General features: G+C 39.1%; 2 protein-coding genes across 2 annotated transcripts in view; one reads left to right on the forward strand and one right to left on the reverse strand.

Annotated features, from left to right (window-relative positions):
• SLC25A36 (solute carrier family 25 member 36) overlaps positions 1–16,209 on the reverse strand; it is a 39,702-nt gene extending 23,493 nt beyond the window's left edge. Inside the window, exons 1-2 of the mRNA XM_060638796.3 lie at positions 15,930–16,209; positions 1,782–1,946 (exon numbers count right to left, since the gene is read on the reverse strand). Of these exons, the coding sequence (XP_060494779.1) occupies positions 1,782–1,946; positions 15,930–15,970 (206 nt within the window). The 5' untranslated portion in view covers positions 15,971–16,209. The remainder of the gene's footprint in view (positions 1–1,781; positions 1,947–15,929) is intronic.
• Positions 15,983–19,611, forward strand: LOC144612834 (uncharacterized). The gene is made up of 3 exons (XM_078432577.2): positions 15,983–15,993; positions 16,066–16,333; positions 19,210–19,611. The coding sequence occupies exons 1-3, from the start codon at positions 15,983–15,985 to the stop codon at positions 19,246–19,248; spliced, it is 318 nt and encodes a 105-aa protein (XP_078288703.1). The 3' UTR covers positions 19,249–19,611.
• Positions 19,612–20,783: the final 1,172 nt, after the last annotated feature.

Here is a 20,783-nt window from a genome sequence, read left to right on the forward strand (position 1 = left end):
GTTGCTGGTTAAGAAGCAATGAAACACTTCACTCATTAGGATGGTTTTAATAAAAAAAGACAGTAAAACAATGCAGAAATTGAAAATCTCACTCACTGGTGGTGGGAATGTAAAATGATACAGCCACTCTGGAAAACTGTGTGACAGTTCCTCAAAATGTGAAACATAAAGTCATCATATGACCCACCAATTCCACTCCTAGTATATCCCCCCAAAATAAAAATGTGTATGTCTATAATAGCTCTATTCATAATACCCCCAAAGTGGATACAACCTAATGTCTATCAACTAATGAGTAGATAAAGTAAATGTATAGTGACAGAAAGTAGGTTAGGAGTTGCCTAGGGATAGAGGATAAGGGGAGAGAAGAGAGGGAAAATGAGAAGTGACTGCTAACAAGATAAGGCTTTCTTTTGGTGATGAATGATGAAAACGTTCCAAATTTAGAAGGTGATGATAGTTGCACAACTCTGTCAATATATTAAAAATGAATTTTACACTTTACATGGGTGAATTTTATGGTATGTGAATTATTCCTCAAATAAAGATGTTAGGGAAAAAAAAGCAGCCATGAATCAGACTGACTGGGACAGAGCCTGAACAGGGAAACAATGGGAATGAGAGTGAAGAGATGTTAAGGCAGAGAATGCAGACTTGGAAGTCACCTCAACACTGAGGATAGGTGAAACATGTTAAATTAGCTCTTATAAGAGGGCCTGAAAAACAGAAATTAAAATGAAGCAGAGAGGGATTCCTAATGCTGAGGAAAATCAGAGAAAGCAAAACCACTGAAAAAGACAAAAAATACAGTACTGTTACGAAAGTCAAAGGAAGAAGTTTAGGAGAGATAACCAATGGTAATAAAGGCAAAATCATGATATTTAAATAACCTATTATTAGTAGATAAAATATTCTATTTTTAATCAAGATATTACTAATCAGGATTGATAATACTATTACTCATCAGATATTTGTAACTTTCATTAATTGGTAGCAATTTTATTCTACCTATCCACGTACTTAGAGAAGTTTAAAAAGAAAAGACTGATGAAATCTTTTGGTAACCACGGTAAACACACAGTATGAGTTTATTTGCTACCACAAAATAAACACTACTGAACTAAGCTCAAACAGATCATGTCCCAAGTGACCTGATAAGGCAGATACGAGTTACATACCTAAGTCTGAACACGTAAAACCTAATTTCAGTAGTTTTGAAATTTCAAATCTAATTTGCAACATAATGAAGTATGGTAAAATGTAAAAACAAATCTTTTTCAAACCACCAAAAAATTTCAAGCAAACAGTGAATGGTCTGTTAAAATCAGTAGAATTCTGCTTTAAATCTCAGTTATGTTTAGGTTATATAAAAATCACAGACTGCCATTAATTGGATGTACTTACTTGTGTCAGTATGTCAGTACTTGGAAAATTAAAAGCACATACACAAAGAGTTAGCATTTAACACTATCACATTTCAAAGATAAATAAATAATCCAAAATAGAATACCTATAATAGCTTTAGAAAATAAATCCAGGATAAATGTAGAAAAATATTCCAAATACACATGATTTGGAAATAATATTACATCTTATATTATCCAACTAACTATTCTTCTCCATTAGGGATGATCATTTCTGATGAATATAATTGAGTAACTCTGTTATTAAGTTTGTAAAAAACCTTTTTAAATGTGGCAGAATATAAATGAACAAAACACACAGGCATCACTAAGGTAAACAGACTAAAAAAAACAGATTCACGAATACTGTGCTCTCACTTTAGGCAATGGAGAGGTCCAGGAGACACTACTCGGTTGACACTGGCTCCAGCCATGGTGTTCAACTGAACTTCAGAGATGTAAAGCGTCACAGAAGATGATTGCAGCCGTGTTTTTACAACTTCCAGTGGACATGTCAGAATAGCTCCTACTGTACCACCACATCTGGGAAAAAATGAAAAGAACAAATCTACTTAGTATACACATTTAGACTGTAAAATGAGTGGGCAACTGGGGGCTTCATCAAGGCACTAAAATGTACAATTTTTTATTTTAGAAGATTAAACTATTTTAATGCTTCATTTATTTGACTGCATATAAACACCATTAGTAGCTAAAAAGAACTGAGTTAGGGGCACTTGGGTGGCTCAGTCAGGTAAGTGTCCGACTCCTGATTTTGGCTCAGGTCATGACCTTATGGTTCCTAAGTTCAAGCCTCTCATGGATAGAACCCCACATGGGGCTCTGCACTGACAGTGCGTAGCCTGCTTGGGATTCTTTCTCCATCCCTCTGCCCTTGTCCTACTCATGCGCATGTGCGTGCTCTCTCTCAAAAATAAACTTAAAAAAAAAAGAAAAAAAAGAAAAAGAACTGAACTTAATATTTACCTAGCAAAAATAATTAAAGAAGACTCCCAATGGTGGATATTGTTACTAAAATTTACTGGTAAGTCACATCATAGTTTGAAATACTTTTCTAAGGGTTTCTTTGGTGCTCCTTGCCCAAATATTACTCGTGGCTCTGTTGAAACCTAGATCACTATTTGAGTATTATCTTCTCTCTCAAACTCCTATCCTATCTTTCAAAACTTCGGAGAAATTGTCTTCAGAGCAATAAAAATTAACCATTGATGGTTAATCATACATTTCCTATTTTAAATATTCAAATATTCAGAAGTGTCTTATCTACAAAAAAAATTACATGTGAATCTCAAAATCAGTAATATCAGGCCCACATGTAGAAATCTGTACCAGGTAGGCAGGCTTACCTATAAGAATCTAATTTAAACATAGAAACTGGATAAATAATAAAGCTCTTAACAAATGACATCATTTAAACTTTTTAAAGGAATTTGAGATAGGCTGAATAATTATTCTTTTTAAATGGAAGAGTGGGACATAATTAAAGCATTAATAAGTACTTAGTGAAACCCTGAGAATTCCTTTTAACCAGATGAAAATCACTCAGGAGAGCTCTTACCACAGTCAAAGAGAAAAGCAGACCAAATCAGAGGTAACCTGGACCTCCAAAATGGGCATTAAAGGAAGAAAAAGAAAAGCAGCCCACCACAGAAATACACTAAACAATTCTACCTCTAGAATTAAATATATATATGTATCTCTATATATATTTATTTTCATATATATTTTTTTTTCATGGTGATTTTAATTCACATTTCCCTGATAAATGACTCTGAAAAGCCTTTGTATGTTTATTTACATCTATATATATATATATATATATATATACACACACACTCACACATACATATATATAACACATAATAAAAAACAGAGGCATGGCAATAATATCACTACAAATAAAATTTAAGAAAATATGGTATTTTATATTGATGTAATAGTACATGCCATCAAGGAAATAAAACCAGAACAAATTTTATGAGCTAAAAGTGAAAAATATAACAACTTAAAAATTTGAGAACATCCATATGTAAAATAAAACTGGACTCTTATCTCATACTATATTTAAAAAATTAACTCAGAATGAATCATAGACCTAGATGTAAAACATCGAACTGTAAAGCTTCCAGAAGAAAACATTTGGAGAAAAATTCTTTTCACTTTGGGCTAGGCACAGGTTTCTTTAGATAACAAAAAAGCATAAATCATAAAAGAAAAAAATTGATAGGGGCGCCTGGGTGGCTCAGTTGGTTAAGTGGCTGACTTCGGCTCAGGTCATGATCTTATAGTTTGTGGGTTCAAGCCCTGCATCTGGCTCTGTGCTGTGCTGACAGCTCAGAGCCTAGAGCATGCTTTGGATTCTGTATCTCCCCCTCTCTCTGCCCCTCCCCCACTCCTGCTCTGTGTCTCTCTCTCTCAAAATAAACATTAAAAAAAAATTTTTTAGAAGAAAAAAATTGATAAACTGGACTTTACCAAAATTAAAAATTCCCACTCTTTTAAAGAAACTGTTAAGAAAATGAACAGACAAGGGATGACTGGGTGGCTCAGTCAGTTAATAAGCATCTGCCTCTTGATTTTGACTCAGGTCATGATCTCACGGTTCGTGAACTTGCGGTTTGTGAGTTTAAGCCCTATGTCAGGCTCTGCTGGCAGGGCAGAGCCTGCTTGGGATTCTGTTTCCCTCTCTTTCTTTGTCCCTCCCCCACTTGCTCTTGCTCTCTCTCAAAAATTAAGTACATAAACATTGAAAAAATGAAAAGATAAGCAACAGTCTTTTGCAAATATTTTGCAAAAGTATTTGCAAAACACGTATCTGATAAAGTGCTTATATCCAGAAACATAACTCAATGATAAAAACAACTCAAAAGACTGGAAAAGACGCTTCACCAGATCGATGCAAATAAACATACAAAGGTTTTTCAAAATCATTTATCAGGGAAATGCAAATTAGAATCACAATGAGATACAATAGACATATAACAGATGTAGATCTATTTATTAATGGCTAAATTACTAAAGGCTGGCCCTGCACTGTCAGTGTGCAGCCCAACGTAGGGCTCAATCTCACGAACCATGGGATCATGACCTGAGCGGAAATCAAGAGTCAGATGCTTACCCAACTGACCAGCCAGAAGCCCCACAGTAGCTGTACTCTTAATAACCCCAAACTGGAAAAAACCAGTATGTCTATCAACTGAAGACGGATAAACAAGTTATGGCGTATCAGTATAATGAATTATTACTATCTTGCAATAAAAAGCACCAACATGGATCAATCTCAAAAGCATTATGCTAACTTTAAAAAGTCAGGGACAAAAGGCTTTTATTTTTTGACATTTCTTTTTTATAACTTTTTGGAAAAAGCAAAACTAGAAGAATAGAAACGAGATCAGTGATTACCAAGAGGTAGTGGAGGAGAGAAGAACCGACTGCAAAGGGCACAGAGGAATTCTTAGGATAAAAAAAGGTTCTATAGCTTGATTATAGTAGTTACAGTACCTTATACATTTGCTAAAACTCATTGAATTATGCAATTAACAAAGGGTGAGTTTTATTATATATACCTTGATAAATCTGATGAAAAAACTGAATATGTGAAAACTAGTAAAAAAAAAATGTTAAGTATATGAACTACCTGCAATTGAATACAATTACATTATGTCAAAATCTTAATCATAATAAACTTAATGTCTCCTAAAAATTCCACTTATAGCTTTAAATAGGAAATTAAAAAAATTAAACCCCCAAAAAGAAAAGATCAAAACCATAATTATAGTGTCAGAAATTAACACATCAACTAGATAAATAGTAGGGCTGTAAGAGATTTGAAACAAAATTAACTAGCTCAAGGGAGACTCTATTCTCAATAAACAAGGAACAGATATTATTTTTAAACAGCTATGAAACAGGCTTAAAACCTCATTACAGTTGACTCGTAAAATACCATGGGGGTTAGGGGCACCAACCCCTCCCCCCCACCCCATGCAGTCAAAAATCCACACATAACTTTTGACTCCCTCAAAACTTAACTACTAATAGCCTACTGTTGACTGGAAGACTTACCACTAGCATAAACAGTTGATTAATACATACTTTGTGTATGTGTTATATACTGTATTCTTACAATAAAACTAAAGAAAATGTTATTAAGAAAATCATAAGAAAAATACATTTGCAGTACTGTACTGTAGTTATCCCAAAAAAATCTGCCTGTAAGTGGACCCTGTGCAGTTCACATCAATGTTGGTCAAAGGTCAACTTAAAAATTTTTTTTAATGTTTATTTATTTTTCAGAGTGACAGAGAGAGAGACAGACAGACAAAGCATGACTGGGGGAGGGGCAGAGAGAGAGGGACACACAGAATCCGAAGAAGGCTCCAGGCTCTGAGCCGGCCGCACAGAGCCCAACGAGGGGCTCGAACTCACAAACTGTGAGGTCATGACCTGAGCTGAAGTTGAACACTCAACCAACTGAGCCACCCAGGCGCCCCAAAGGTCACCTTTATGTAAAAGACCAGAAGCAAAATCTTAAACAGAAGCCACAAGTTTGTTTCTGTTCATTGGTGAGGGCTAAGTGGCAAGAAATGTGAATCATCACAGTACATGCTGAAGTATATGCTGCAGAACTGAAGACAACCTGTGCAGTAAAACACCGTATTCACACTACAATAGTGGTTTACTTAGAGTAGATCATAGCTGTTTTTAACGTGAAGTTACCTGGATTTTTTCTTTTTAACTACTTAGTATATTTACTTTGTAAATTTATTGAACATAAAAATGAAATAGGCCCCAAATTTTAATAATCATGCATATTTGGTTTTATATTCTGTAAAACATAAAATGTATTCTTGGGTTTCAGAATGAACATGAATTACTTCTATAATTAAAATAAATAAATATAGGGGTGCCTGGCTGGCTCAGTCGGTGGAGTGTGCGACTCTTGATCTCGAGGTTATGGGTTCAAGCCCCACATTGAGTGTAAAGATTACTTAAAAATAAAGTATTTTTTAAAAATTAAAATAAATAAAAACAAAAAGCCAAGGTAGCACATAGGCCATGATTCTTACCCTACTCCTGATTCCAAGAAAATAAACCTATTATACACACAAAAAACAATCTACTGGGGGAAAACAGTCTTCTTGTAAAAATGATATATGATATAACCCATGTACAGTATTTCATGACATGGCACATAGAAAATACTAAAAAAATATTACCTACTGAAGTTATCAGCATCTATTACTGATAGTAATACCTAAAATTCTGTAACAGAAACTATTACAAATACTTTAAGGTCAGACCACAGACAAGATATATATATACTGTAATTCCTAAAAACATAATTCAACAAGTAATGAGGATCTAAATTGTACAGAGCTAGGGAGTGATGTAAGTAGGTGTTCACACAAGCACTCAGGTTGTCCTGAAGCAGTTTTACGTTACAAAATGCAACAGGTATGCAAGCACAGGGGTGACACTCCAGTATCTCTCATGCTGTTTTTATCTTAAAGTCATTTAAAATTATTATCCAAGCTGAAATCATTAAAATCGATGCAGAAAAAAACTCTTGGAGTCAATATACACTTAAAATCTCTACTTACGAGGGGCGCCTGGGTGGCTCATTAGGTTTGGCGTTTGGCTTTAGCTCAGGTCATGATCTCGCCGTTCACGAGTTCAAGCCCAGCATTGGGCTCTGTGATCACTCGGAGCTTCTGATTCTGTGTCTCCCCCCCCCCCCCACCGCCCCACCCCCACTCACACTCTGTCTCTCTCTCTCTTTCAAAAATAAATAAACATTAAAAAAAACTAAAAAAAACAAAATCTCTACTTATGACAACAGGGATTAACTAGAGACTATTTCTTCTCCACGTCAAAAACCTCAACTGTCTAAAGAAATATGCCACAAAGACAGAGAACCAGGGGAGAAATGAACAAGACCTAAGATTTCAAGCAATGAAGCAAGTAAGAAGGGGTAACTGACTTAACAAAGAGGAAGAAAGGCTTAAAGAAGGAAATACCAAAGGAAAGCAGCAGTTTTACCCTGCAGAATCTCAGAGGCCTAAAGATTAAGGGCATGAAGTATTCAAGATGGAAGTAAGGCAAAGAACTGAAAATAGAAGGGCTGGCTGATAGGCTATATAGTGAAGTTGGGATACCGTAGTGGGATCTACCCCTCCCACTCACCACCATGTTACCAGTAAAACTATGCTCCCAGGCAGAAGCTTAAATCTCTAAAGAACATGAATTTAGGAATCTCTGAGGTCAGGGTGCCTGGGTGGCTCAGTCAGTTAAGCAACCAACTCTTGGTTTTGGCTCCGGTCATGATTGCTAGGTTCACGGGCTGGAGCCCCAGGTTGAACTCACGATGACAGTGTGGATCCTGTTTGAGATTCTCTCTTTCCCTCTCTCATTGCCCCTTCCCTGCTCATAGTCTCTCTCTCTCAAAATAAATAAATAAACTTAAAAAAAAAAAGCTTAAAAGAATCTCTGGTCAGGTTTCACAGGTAGAATCAATAGATATTTAAAAACCTCACACCAAGTTGCACTACTACAATCTTTTAAAATATTGGGAACAAAGGGGTGCCTGGGTGGCTCAGTTGGTTAAGCGTCAGACTTCAGCTCAGGTCAAGACCTCACGATCTGAGTTCAAGGTCTGCGTTGGGCTCCGTGCTGACAGCTTGGACCCTGCTTGAGATGCTCTCTCTCTCTGCCCCTCCCCTGCTTGCTAAGTCTCTCAAAATAAGATAAATAAATAAACTTTAAAAAATAAAATAAAATGCTGGGAACAAAGATATTATCAACTTCCACGAAGAATAAAAGGTAACATTAAAAAAAAAAAAAAAAAGAATAGAATTCCAAACAACTGCAGATTACTTATTCTAGAATTCTGTACCAAACCTGTCAAGCAGAAAGAATAAATACACTCGCATACAAAGAAATATTTAAGAATTTTCCTACCTTGTACCTTTTCTTACATAGCTACTGAAGAATGTGTTCTGCGAGTTAAGGGCTTAATCTAAAAAAGAGGAGGGAATATACCTAAAAACAATACAAGGTTCTACGTCAAATTATATCTCAATAAAATGGGGGCTGGGGAACTGAATTTAGGAACAGAATGAATAACACAGGAGAGGGAGAAAGGAATCCCAAGAAATGTCAGGATTAGAAAATAACCTGTCCAGAAAGGATTTGGGAAACAAAGTTCAGAGGGATGAAGAACTTCAGGAAAAAAAGACTGACAGATGAATATATTTGATGATATAAAACTAAATATTCAAGTACCCATATTACTAAGCATTTTAATTTTTTTGTTAAAAAAATTTTTTACCATTTATTCATTTTTGAGAGAGAGAGTCAGAACACAAGCGGGGATGAGGCGGAGAGGGAGGGAGACACAGAACACAACGCAGGCTCCAGGCTCTGAACTATCAGCACACAGCCCGATGCAAAGTTCAAACCCACAAACCATAAGATCATGACCTGAGCCGAAATAGGACATTTAACCCCACCCAGGTGCCCCACTAAGCATTTTTAAATGTGCAGCGATTATTAACTCCAAGGGAGGAAAAATGAAGTTATTCAAGAAAGAAAAGGTCAATAACTGAGCCCTACTATCACCAATATTTATAGTGTCACAATAAGGTAAACACTGCCCATTGATTTAACCAAAAAACTGTGATGTAACTATCTACTGAGAATAGAAAGATAGGGGAATTAGAGAATGGTATAACTAAATCCTCATCTACCAGAACAGAAAGTATGAAGAAAATTCCACATAGCTAAGACATATACTAGGTTCCCACTAGGAAGGAAATGTGGAGAGAGGGGAGATGGGGAATGCTGATTAATAAAAATCTTAAAGGAGCTTAAAAAAACACGATATGCATACATTTATTTTTAAAATAATTTTAATCAAAACTCTAGCAGTATTTGTTTTTTTGGAACAGCAGGGGTTTTTAACTGGAGCATATGGTTGAAGTGTCTGGGACCCACTCACTGGACCCCATGAAAAAATGATGTGTATGGTATGCAAGTGTCTTGGACTCAGTACCCTAAAATAAATCTGGAATCTTGGGGCAGCTGGGTGGCTCAGTTAGGTGGCCGACTTCGGCTCAGGTCACATCTCACAGCTGGTGGTTGAGTTCAAGCCCCACATCAGGCTCTGTGCTGACAGCTCAGAGCCTGGAGCTGCTTCAGATTCTGTGTCTCCCCTTTCTCTGTGCCCCTCCCCTGCTCATGCTCTCTCTCACGCTCTCAAAAATAAATAATAAAAACATTAAAACATTTTTTTTTAATAAATAAATAAATCAGGAATCTTGACCACTTCTCGTCATGTCCATCCTGGTCCAAGCCACTGGCTTCTGCTCTAACTCTAATTAGAGTTTACTACATGAACCATGCTCTTGCCTCAGGATCTCTGTTCTTGCTGTTTCATCTTCACATTTTTGCCTCAAATATGAGAATGGGTTACTACCTCACCTCATCTTTGCTTGGTTGTCACTTCTCAGTGATGTCCTGTCTGATCACCATATAAAAAATCCCCTACAATGGGGGTGCCTGGGTGGCTCAGCCGGTTGAGCATCAAACTTCAGCTCAGGTCATAATCTCACGGTTCGGTTCATGAGTTTGGGCCCTACACTGGGCTCTCTGTGGCCAGTGCAGAACCTGCCTGGGATTCTTTCTCCCTCTCTCTCTCTCTGCTCCTCCCCTGCTTGCACTCTCGCTCTCTCAAACCCCTACACTGACTCTTTATCCACCTTCCCTGCACTACTCTTTTCTACAGCCCATATTGTCACTTAACATATTTTATTTACTTTATCTTCTGCTGTGCTCCCTGATGCTACAATGTAAGCATCAGGAAATCAGCAATTTATATCCAATACTAATAACCCCAACATCTCTGTTAAGGCCTGTGACATAGCAAGCACTCATGCTGAATGAGTGAATGAACATTGTAGCATTTGATAACTCAGGATTTAACAGGTAGGAGACAGTGTATTTGGCCCAACTTCCTTATTCTGCAGATGAGGAAACAAAAATCCTCCAAGGGAAAATTAGTTGCTCTACGTTCACAGTCAATTAAAGAACAAACCAAATCTCCTGATTCTTAGTTCAGCTCTTTTCCTTTCAAATCTCTAACTTAAATCCAGAAGGAGTATTTTACATCAAGATGCAGTATATCCCCATGCACATTTTGCAGAATTTTTATCTTTTTTTAAAAATGTTGGTTATAAACCAAATTGATTTCATAATCCACTAATGGGTTGCTATAAATTTGAAGCATGCTGTTCTATATTAAGTTAGATGCAATTTAACCAGGAAGGATATAAGGAGAAGAATCTGTTCTTCGGTATTGTTATTATTACACATCTTAAGTGCTTGGGGGTAGAGGTATTTTTTATGCACTGGTCAATTTACTGCAAGATTAAAGCAGCATGCTAACTTAATAGCTGGAAGGCAGGGACAATACATGCATATTCAGCTTCACAACTTAAATGTGTGAGTACAACTAAAATATATTAAATATATACTGTCTCATTTATCAATTTGTAAGATTTGGATAGCACATTTTATTATGTCAACCAAGTTATAAAACAATTAATGGAAAAGACTAGAAATTATTTTTAAAATATTTAAAATATTCTATATAAAAATATTAAAAATAAAATATTCTATATTAAAATTGGTTTATTCTAGGGGCGCCTGGGTGGCTCAGTCGGTTAAGCGTCCGACTTCGGCTCAGGTCACTATCTCAGTCTGTGAGTTTGAGCCCCGTGTCGGGCTCTGGGCTGATTGGCTCAGAGCCTGGAGCCTGCTTCCGATTCTGTGTCTCCCTCTCTCTCTGCCCCTCCCCCATTCATGCTCTGTCTCTCTCTGTCTCAAAAATAAATAAAAACGTTAAAAAAAAAAAATTGGTGTATTCTAGTCTCCCAAAAAGAAAGTTTCTTAGCAATGAATACTGATTTACGTATTTTTTACCATTTATAATGAGCAAACTCCTCATGAACATTAATTTGTACAGCCAATATAATGCTTTAAAATTTTAGCAAGATAGGGTCTCCTGGGTGTCTCAGTAAGCATCCGACTCTCGATTTTGACTCAGGTCCTGATCTCACAGTTCCTGAGTTCAAGCCCTGCAGCCCCACATGGGGCTCTGCAGGGACAGTGCAAAGCCTCTTTAGGATTATCTCTTCTCTGTCCCTCTCTCCTGCTCATGTGTGTGCACTCTCTCTCAAAATAAACATTTAAAAACTAAATAAAGAAAAAAACTTGCAAAATAGAAATGTATAATGTAGTGAGGCTGCGATGACTCCAAGATCAAGAAGGCCATGCATAAGATCTTGCCGTTTGCAACATGGATGAACGTGGAAGGCATTATACTAGGGAAATAAGCCAGCACAGAAAGAAAAAAACTGCATGATCTCATTTATATGTAAAATCTAAAAAAAGTCAAACAACATAGAAGTCAAAAACCATAGAAGGGTAGTTAACAAAGGCAAGAGGTGTGAGAAATAGGAAGGTATTAGTCAAACAGTACAAAATTGCAGTTATGTAGGATGAGTAAGTCTAAAGTTCTAATGTACAACATAATGATTAAAATACTACTGTACTGAATATTGGAAATTTGCTAAGAGATTTCAGATGGTCTCACATACAAAAAATGGCAACTGCATCAGATGTGATGTTATCATTTCACTACGTATACTTACATCAAATCATCATGTTGTGGTGTATACCTTAAATATACACAATTAAAAAAAAAAGACCATGTGAAGAAGCTCCTCTGTATGAGATATTAAAGGCTAACAATCATCAGTTGGAAGAGTGTGTAAGGCATACAGAGGCTTTCTGACATCCAGCTATCTTCAAGTCTCTCTGGTTCTGCATTCCAAACTTCCTCTCACACTTCCCCTGACCATTCCCACTTCAAGTGCCTTAAAGCAGGCTTTCACTTTCTTTTTGCCTTCTAACTGGTCCTGAGTCCCTCTGATCCAGTGATGTGACCTATGAGTTAAGATCAGTTGCAAGGTATCACCAATGTGATTTGCTACTACTAGTAATAAAGTACTAAATTGGATGCTTTACTGTTAAAAGACAAAGTTACAATTCAAAGCCGCTTGCTCACTGGCTTTAAGTGCTTTGATTAGCAAGCAAAGAACAGCCAAGTTTGACAGCTGAACAGCATACAAGTTCATTATTCTATAACATCAAAAAAATCTAGAAAGGACAGTTTCCAAGATTTATTCCTTCTATTTGAGACAATCTCTCTCAAAGAACAAAATAAAAAAGCAAAGTGCCTCTTGGTGCACACGCGTAGCTGACATAATAACAGACAATAAATAGTTTTATTAAAGAATTTAAAAATATATATCATACTGCTTGTATCTTCACATACATATAGTGTTATTAAAAGTACAGCTCAGGGGCTCCTGGGTGGCTCAGTCAGTTAAGCATCCAACTTGGGCTCAGGTCATGATCTCACCGTTCATGAGTTTGAGCCCCACATCTGGCTCTGTGCTGACAGCTCAGAGCCTGGAGCCGGCTTCAGGCTGTGTCTTCCTCTCTCTCTGACCCTCCCCTGCTCATGTCTATCTATCTGTCTCTCAAAAATAAATATACATTAAAAAAAATTAAGAAGTACAGCTTAAATAAATCTTATCTACATCCTTTTTTAAGGTTAACACGAGTTGCTTCTGTAACTTCCCTGACCTAACCAATGACCTTATAAATTCTGAAGATTAACTCTGGCAAATACAAAATAGGACCAAAGGGTGTCCTAAAGATAAACCAGGTCCAGCACCGGTCCAGACCCAAGGTTCAGCACTGGTCTGTTGCAAATGTTTCTGATTTAATAACATAGCTACTAGGCTATTTGAAATCTCTCTGAAATCCTAATAAACACATACTTGAACATAATTATAATTATCAGGGAAATGATGCAAAGGCCATATACTCAATTTTTGCCTAAGATTAAATGCCACTATGAAAGGTTATTTAGTTGTTAAAATATGTTGAGTTTTTAGAACTTAACCTAAATGATCCCTGTGTGTAAAGCTCATAAAAAGATCTCTCTCCTTTTCTTCAGCTTATTACTATTAAAGTAAAAAAACCCAAAAAACAAAAAACAAAAACTTTCCTAATTCCTAATTAATGTAATTCTATCAGGATAAAAATAATGAAATCTAGTTTTCTATGAAGAATGTCCTGAAAACAATTGCCTAAGTAAGCAACTTTCATATATAAAAAAATTCAACATCTCCAATTGAGAACGTTACTGGCACAACCCAATGTGTACTTCCACAATGCTTAACATACAGACTTCCAGAATATTCTATAAAATTGACTTCATATAACAGAGAGATAGAAGGATCTGTTAGACATTATTTAGCTCTCATTTTACATGAATGGAAAGCTGTTTGACCTTGGGTAAATCAATACACCTCAGTATTTTTCCACATTTTTAAGGGGATGAGCCAGATGATCTTTACCATCCTTCCTAGTTCTAATGTTTCTCTGAAAACGATACACCAAGGGGAAAAAAAAAAGATAAACCAGATTTTATGGCAGCAAATTATGCAACCACATATAAATGTAAAGTCAAGAGATACAAAGGAAGGGAATTTACAAGGCTGATCACCTATGTTGTATCAGGCCCTACATCCCAGTACCTTTTAATGCTCCAAATAACCTGCAAATGCTAGGTTCTTTGTGGAGGAGAGGCTCCTAAATCTATTGTTTAGATGCTGCAAACACTCTCCATTTCTGCTTTTAGGGAAAAATCTAACAAGGAGGGCCTTTACATGTATTCATAACAAAAAAATGACCGATGATCTTAATCCAAATAGGGAAGTCAGTGCAATCAAGCTAACACTTCAAGTTACCGTGCCCCACTTTTAACAAAACTTAATACAGGAATCTTGAACGTAGAGTAGTAGAAATGTTAGGACCTAGGAAGGGCCTTAGAGATCATATAGTACACCTCTCTCACCTTACAAATGAAGCAATTAAAATAATGGACATTATTAAAATAACATAATGGGAAAAAGGTTTTGTCCATTTTTCACTCAAAATAGCAGCGCAGTCTCCTAACTTTCAGGTATTACCTGTGATAGAATTATGCAAGGAAGCCCAATTGTTTGCATAACAAGATACCTTTACAAGAACACCTACCTACATGATTAATGGTTTTTTAAAAAAATGATTTAATTTGCTAAGATTTAGTTAACGTATCAGAAAGATGGATCATTGGTAAAAGTCTCAGAAATGTGGAAAATACATCGCCTAAGCTTGGCCTCACAGATCACAAGAAAAACACTTTTTTATGCCACAACAGTGACTGGCCCATGGCTGGTGCACAGTGAGTTTGTTGAGTGAATACGCCCACCAAAGAAAAGTACTGCCATCATTGGCAATAAAGTCTTAAAGTGGTCGATTTTAAAACAAACTGTACGCTTTAAGGGGATGAGACTTTATACAGTCATATAGACAGAAAAGAGCCTCAGCATAATTCACCAAAGCCGTTTTTGGAGTAACATGATCCCACAGACAAGTAACTCTTAAACTTAAAAAATTCTAGCATTCCCCAAATAACTTGGAAGGAATAAACCTAAAAAAGAGACTAAACTGGCTCAACAAAGTATCTGTAGCATGTAGGCTGGCAATCAGGGAACTGAGACTTTAGGCTGAGTCCTAATCTTGTACACACAGTAACTATGGCCAAAGCATCTGACCTCTCCCTACCCCCGACTTTCTCCTTTCAGCAGACGAAAAGCAGCGGGTGCGCAAGAGGGTTGGTTTTCACAAAAAGAATCTGACCCCAAAGGCACTGACGCTTTGCACCGCATCTCGCAACCTGGAGAAACCCGGGCAGAAAATTTTCCGAGAGCGAGAAACCTACAGCTCCAGCGGGCGAGCGAACACCAAAGCCTCCCCGCGGGTGCCGGAAGCCCCCCAAAGACCCACCCCCGCGGAGTGGGCCGGGAAAACAGCTACCCGAGGTCCGAGGTGCTGCGTGAGCGACGTGAGGAGGCCTCGCGGCACGCGCGGCACGGGGGGAGGGAGGAGGCGGCCCCGGCGCCCATTTTGTCCTCGGCCTCGGCACCTCCGCCCAGTACCCCCAGGCCTAGGAACGTCCGTGAGGCCTGCAGCCACGTTCCTCTCCGCGGCCCCGCATCTCGGACACTGGATAGGCCGCGACGCGTGGCCCTGGCCCGCGTAGTCCCCCAGCCCCGCCCGCCGCTCCTCGGGCTCGCGCTCCAGCCTCGCCCCGGCTCCGCGGGCCTAAGGCCTCACGCCCCGCCCCGGCTTCAGCCCCCAACCCTCCCCGTCCGACCTCGGCCTCCTTAGCACCCCCGGCTCAAGCCCCCTCACCCCTCCCCGCCCGGGTCTCACCCTCTCGGCCCCGCGGGTTGGAGCCCCCTCACCCGTGTCGCCCGCGTGTCAGGCCACGGCCTTCAGCCCAGCACCCTCAGCCCCAGCCCGCACGCCCAGTGTGGACCGTACCCCCCGGCAAACAGATGCACCAGCGTGTCCCTCTGGCTCATTCTCTCTTCCGCATGTCCTCCGGGCGCTGAGGCGGGACGCGGATCCAGGCACCCGCGAAGGCCGGCAGCTTCAGTCCCGGACTAAAGCTGCACAGTGCCCCAGGGACGGCGCAGGGCCAGCTAGCGGAGACGCGGCTGCAGAAGGCAACCGGCGCGGCCTTCCCCGCGGCGCTGCAGCCGCGCCGCCTCCCGCTCCAGCTGGGCGCTCTCGACCAGAGCCGGAGAGCGGCGCGGCAGCGGCGGGGTGAGGCTGCGCGCGGGGGCTCTGATATTCTGATGACCCCCGACATAAACAGAAGCTCCCATTGGTCCGCGCTTCGTGACGTCATGAGGCCGGCATGCCGGTTTCACGTGATCGCCAAGGTTTCTTTCTTTTTTTTTTTTTTTTTCAATGAAGGGCCTCGAGGCGGGGCGGAGAGCGTGTCCCTAGGGTAGTAGGTCACCGTGCTTTTGCACCTAATCCGGGGGCTAGGAGGCTCCACCAGGTGCCTCCTGGGCCCGCCAGCGGGCGGGCTGATGGGACCCCACGCTCCGGCCCGGAGCAGGTGAGAAACTGCCTGGATTCCCGGTTCGCCAGCGTGCCCGTCTCTGACTTTTTTCTTTTAAGACTATTTCTTTCTTAAATAGCAGTTTTAGGTTTACAACACAATTGACAGGGAAGTACAGAGATTTTCCATTCACCCCTTGATTCACTTTTTGAATATGGGATTTATGGCATTTCCGCTTCCTGATATCTACCTCAGACAGTGCATGGGAAAGGCTTTTACGGTTGGTACAGTGTTTACAAATAATGCTTGTAACAGAAACTTGGGATCTGTGAGGAAGGGAAAAATAAGTTATGGAACATTCTTAGTGTGGAATATGCAGTTGTAATAAGGAGTAAGAGAGATCCATATGAAAAAAAAATTCCAAGGCATAGTAGTTTAACAGGCAAATAGAATTTAAAAACCAAGGTTTATTTTAGAAAGAATAAAGAAAACTATCATTTACTTATATATATGTAAATGTAAATATATAGGTAAATATATATACGTATATCAAAGACTTAGAGAAAGAAAATGTGTTCTTTCTTCAGAACACAGTAATTAAATATTTTAATTTTTGTTAATTATTTCTAAGGTGCACAAAGGTACAGAAAATAATATAACACAAAATCTGTACTCATCACCACATCGTACAAATGTTATTTTCCACCCCTTTGTTTGGAAACTTCCATTCTACATGCAAGGCCCTCACTACCCTTTCCCAGCCATGTAGGATTAACCAGGGCCCATCTTTCCTTCCATGGCCACTTGCTTCATGAAGTCCCCCCTGATTGCCTCAGCTTTCTATGTTCTTTATGTGTTCCTAAATTACTACAAAATGTGCAGACTGCATGTCACTGGTAAATGTCACACTTAATACTCATCTATAAAATGGGCATAAGAGTGTCCTACCTTACGAGGGAGTTGTGAGGACTAAATACATTAAAATACGTAAAACATCTACAGTAGTGCTATATAAGCACTATCTGTAAAACTTAGTATTATTTTATTGTCTTTTATTCTTAATAATGGAAATGGCAGGCAGAGCCTGGCTGGCTGAGTTGGTAGAGCATGTAACTTTTTTTTTTTTAGAAGATATTCAAGACACTAAACTTTATTTTATTTTTTTGTAAAGTTTATTTATTTATTTTTACTAATCTTTGCACCCAACATGGGGCTCCAGCTCACAACCCTGAGATCAAGAATCACATGCTCTTCTGACTGAGCCACCAGGTTCTGTGTGTATGTAACTCTTGATCTCTGGGTGGTAAATTCAAGCCCCACATTGGGCATAGAGATGACTTGAAAAAATAAAAAAGCTTAAAAAAAAAAGGCAGCTGATATTTCTTACGCACTTACTAATATGCCATGCTCTGATTTAAGCACTTTACAGCATTCTCTTATTAAATTCACCCAACTCCCCTGTGGTAAGCAATATATCACCCCAATTTCTCATGAAGAGCCGGAAGTGTAGAATAATTAAGTAGTTTACCCAAGATTATCCAGTTAATTCAGAAGGAACTTGGATTTGAATCCAGCAAGATCTGTCCGATTCCATATCTTCACTTGGTAAAGTAATCACTACCCATTAGAGGGGGGGACATTTTGGAAAAAACAACCTAGAAAAGTAGAAATAAAAATTGCCACCCAGCTATACTTATCCAAAACTGTTTCAGTAACATTTGGGGACCATTTCTTTCTTTATAGCAGTTTTTTTTTTTTTAAGTTTGTTTGTTTGTTTGTTTGTTTATTTAGAGAGTGCACTCACTGCCAGAGCACTGTGGGGCTGTGTTTTCAGCACAGACCCTGTTGTGAGACTTGAGCTTACGAACCTCAAACCTCGAGATGGTGACCTGAGCCAAAATCAAGAGTAGGATGATGCTTAACTGACTGAGCCACTGAGGCACCCCTACAGCAGTTTTACTGGGGTATAATTTACAATGCCATAAACTTCACCTATGTAAAGTATATAATTTAGTGGTTTTTAGTATATTTTCCTAGTCATACAACCGTCACCGCTATCTAATTCTAGAACATTTTCCTCACCCAAAAGGAAACCCTACACTTGTTAGCAGTCACTTTCATTCTCCTCTCCCTTATCCTGCAGCAACCACTAATCTACTTTCCATCTTTCTGGATTTACCTAATGCGCACTTTTCATATAAATAGAATCATACAATATGTGGCCTTTTGTGTCTGGTTTCTTTCACTGAGCATAATGTTTTCAAGGTTCATTCGTGTTGTAGCACGTATCAGTATTTAATTCCTTTTTACAACTGAACAATATTCCTTTGTATGGATATAACGCATTTTGTTTATCCATTCTCAACTGATCAGCTCTTTGGACTATTTCCCCTTTTTGGCTATCACGAATAATGCTGCCATGAACATTTGTGTACAAGGTTTAGCACGGACATACATTTTTAATTCTCTCAGTAATACACTTGGGAGTGGAATTGCTGGATCTTAGGATAACCCTATGTTTAAACCCTTGAATACCTTCCGCTATTTTCCAAAGTGACTGCACCATTTTAGATGTATTTCTTTTAAGACAATAGCTCTAGCTGCCTGTTTTTGACATAGTGAATGTCAATTACATTTAATGAATCTTGTATAACTGGTGAGGAGGGAGCCAGAACTCTTATGTGTAACAGTTATTTCCTTTATGGGCAATAACAGTTCATATGTGATCCTTTGCTTTTGAACTTCCTTCAGATGCCATCGTGGAAGGAGACTCTGACCCCTGCGCCTTAAGGCTGGTACGACATTGGCACCGCCCACTTGCGTGTGGTTGCAGAGGTCCTCATTCTTGTGGGGATCCGGAGTTGAGTTGCCTGTCATGCTTGAAGTTTCACAGCACTGCCATCTGCCTGCTCCTGTTGACAAGAGCACGCCTTCAAGCGATTCCTTCAAGACCAGCACAGAGAGGTTTCTTGAGCTTCCAGGTGCTTTTCCAGGAGAATGTTAAGGCAGGGTGAGTGGGGCTAAGATCACGTTTCATCTCCCCCAACCTCCCTATTCCTTCCCAGGGGACTTCTGGGAGTTGTAGTTTTTAATTGAATCTAGAAAGAGAAACTGATGGGGAAGGGGTGGCCTCAACAGGATACTTATCTCAAAACGAACAAATAAATTTACTGTAGAGAGCACTGCTACTCTATTTCCTGATTGGTACTGACCTCGAATTTTAATTACTAATGGGCTAAAGAGAAGTTCTCAGTAGCAATTTGTGGGAGAGTGGAGGAGCATGGATGAAACACCGATGCCAGCCTCCCCTGCCCCCCACACACTTAGATTTTATTGGTCTTGTAGGTACAGCCAATTTGTATGAGTTTCAAACCTTGGATTGACAACGTTAGTTTTATTTTATTTTTTTTAAGTTTTGTTTATTTAAGTAATCTCTACACCCCACCTGGGTCTCAAACTCAGGACCCCAAGATCAAGAGTCATATGTTCCTCCAACTGAGCCAGCCAAGGGTCTGGGCAACATTAGTTTTAGTTGTTTGGATAGTATTTTTTTTTTTTTTTTAAGTAAACTCTACCCCCAAGGTGGGGCTTGAACTCACACCCCACAAGGCACATGCTCTACTGACTGAGCCAGCCAGGTGCCCCAGGATTTTTTTTAATGTTTATTTATTTATTTTTGAGAGAGAGAGAGACAGAGGAAGAGAGAATCCCAAGCAGGCTCCACACTGTCAGTCCAGAGCCCGACAGGGCTCAGTCTCATGAACTATGATATCATGACCTGAGTGGAAATCAAGAGTTGGACACTTAACCGACTGAGCCACCCAGGCACTTCCAGGATTTTTTTCTTTTAATCTCTGTACCTTCTTAACTATTTTAGTGGGAAGTTGGGAGAGATATTTTTACATTCTCTTAGCCAGATGGCATTTAATTTATTTTCCTATTTTGCTTTTAATAAAAAGTAATAAGTTCAAACAATACAGAGGTGCATGAAATAGAAATGAAAATCCTCTCCACAACCTCCATTCCTAAATCCCATTCCTCAGAAGAAATCATTGGTAGGAGCTGAGCGAGTGCCCTTCTAGGTACTCAATGCCATGATGGCAATCATCTCAGAAGAGCCGAACTCTGCAGCACTCGTCCTGTGCTGGGCATTGTTGCAAGCTCTTCACGTGTACTTAAATTAATTCTCTCTAGAAGCTAATGAGGGACAGGTCTGTAGATGAGGAAACTGAGATACAGAAAGGTTAGAGGATTTGTCAAGGTGACTCAACAGCAAGTAGCTGAGCTGGGATGAAGATCTAGGTAGTCTGACTTCAGAGGCTGTA

The sequence above is a fragment of the Panthera onca genome, chromosome C2 (assembly GCF_046562875.1).
Source record: "Panthera onca isolate mPanOnc1 chromosome C2, mPanOnc1 haplotype 2, whole genome shotgun sequence".
In the NCBI taxonomy this organism is placed as follows: domain Eukaryota; kingdom Metazoa; phylum Chordata; class Mammalia; order Carnivora; family Felidae; genus Panthera; species Panthera onca.

What these genes read in the sequence shown, in the direction of transcription:
- LOC144612834 (XM_078432577.2), top strand. An exon ending in GGTTTCACGTGATCGCCAAG is followed by an intron (nt 16,334 to 19,209) that starts GTTTCTTTCTTT and finishes AACTTCCTTCAG; the next exon opens with ATGCCATCGTGGAAGGAGAC.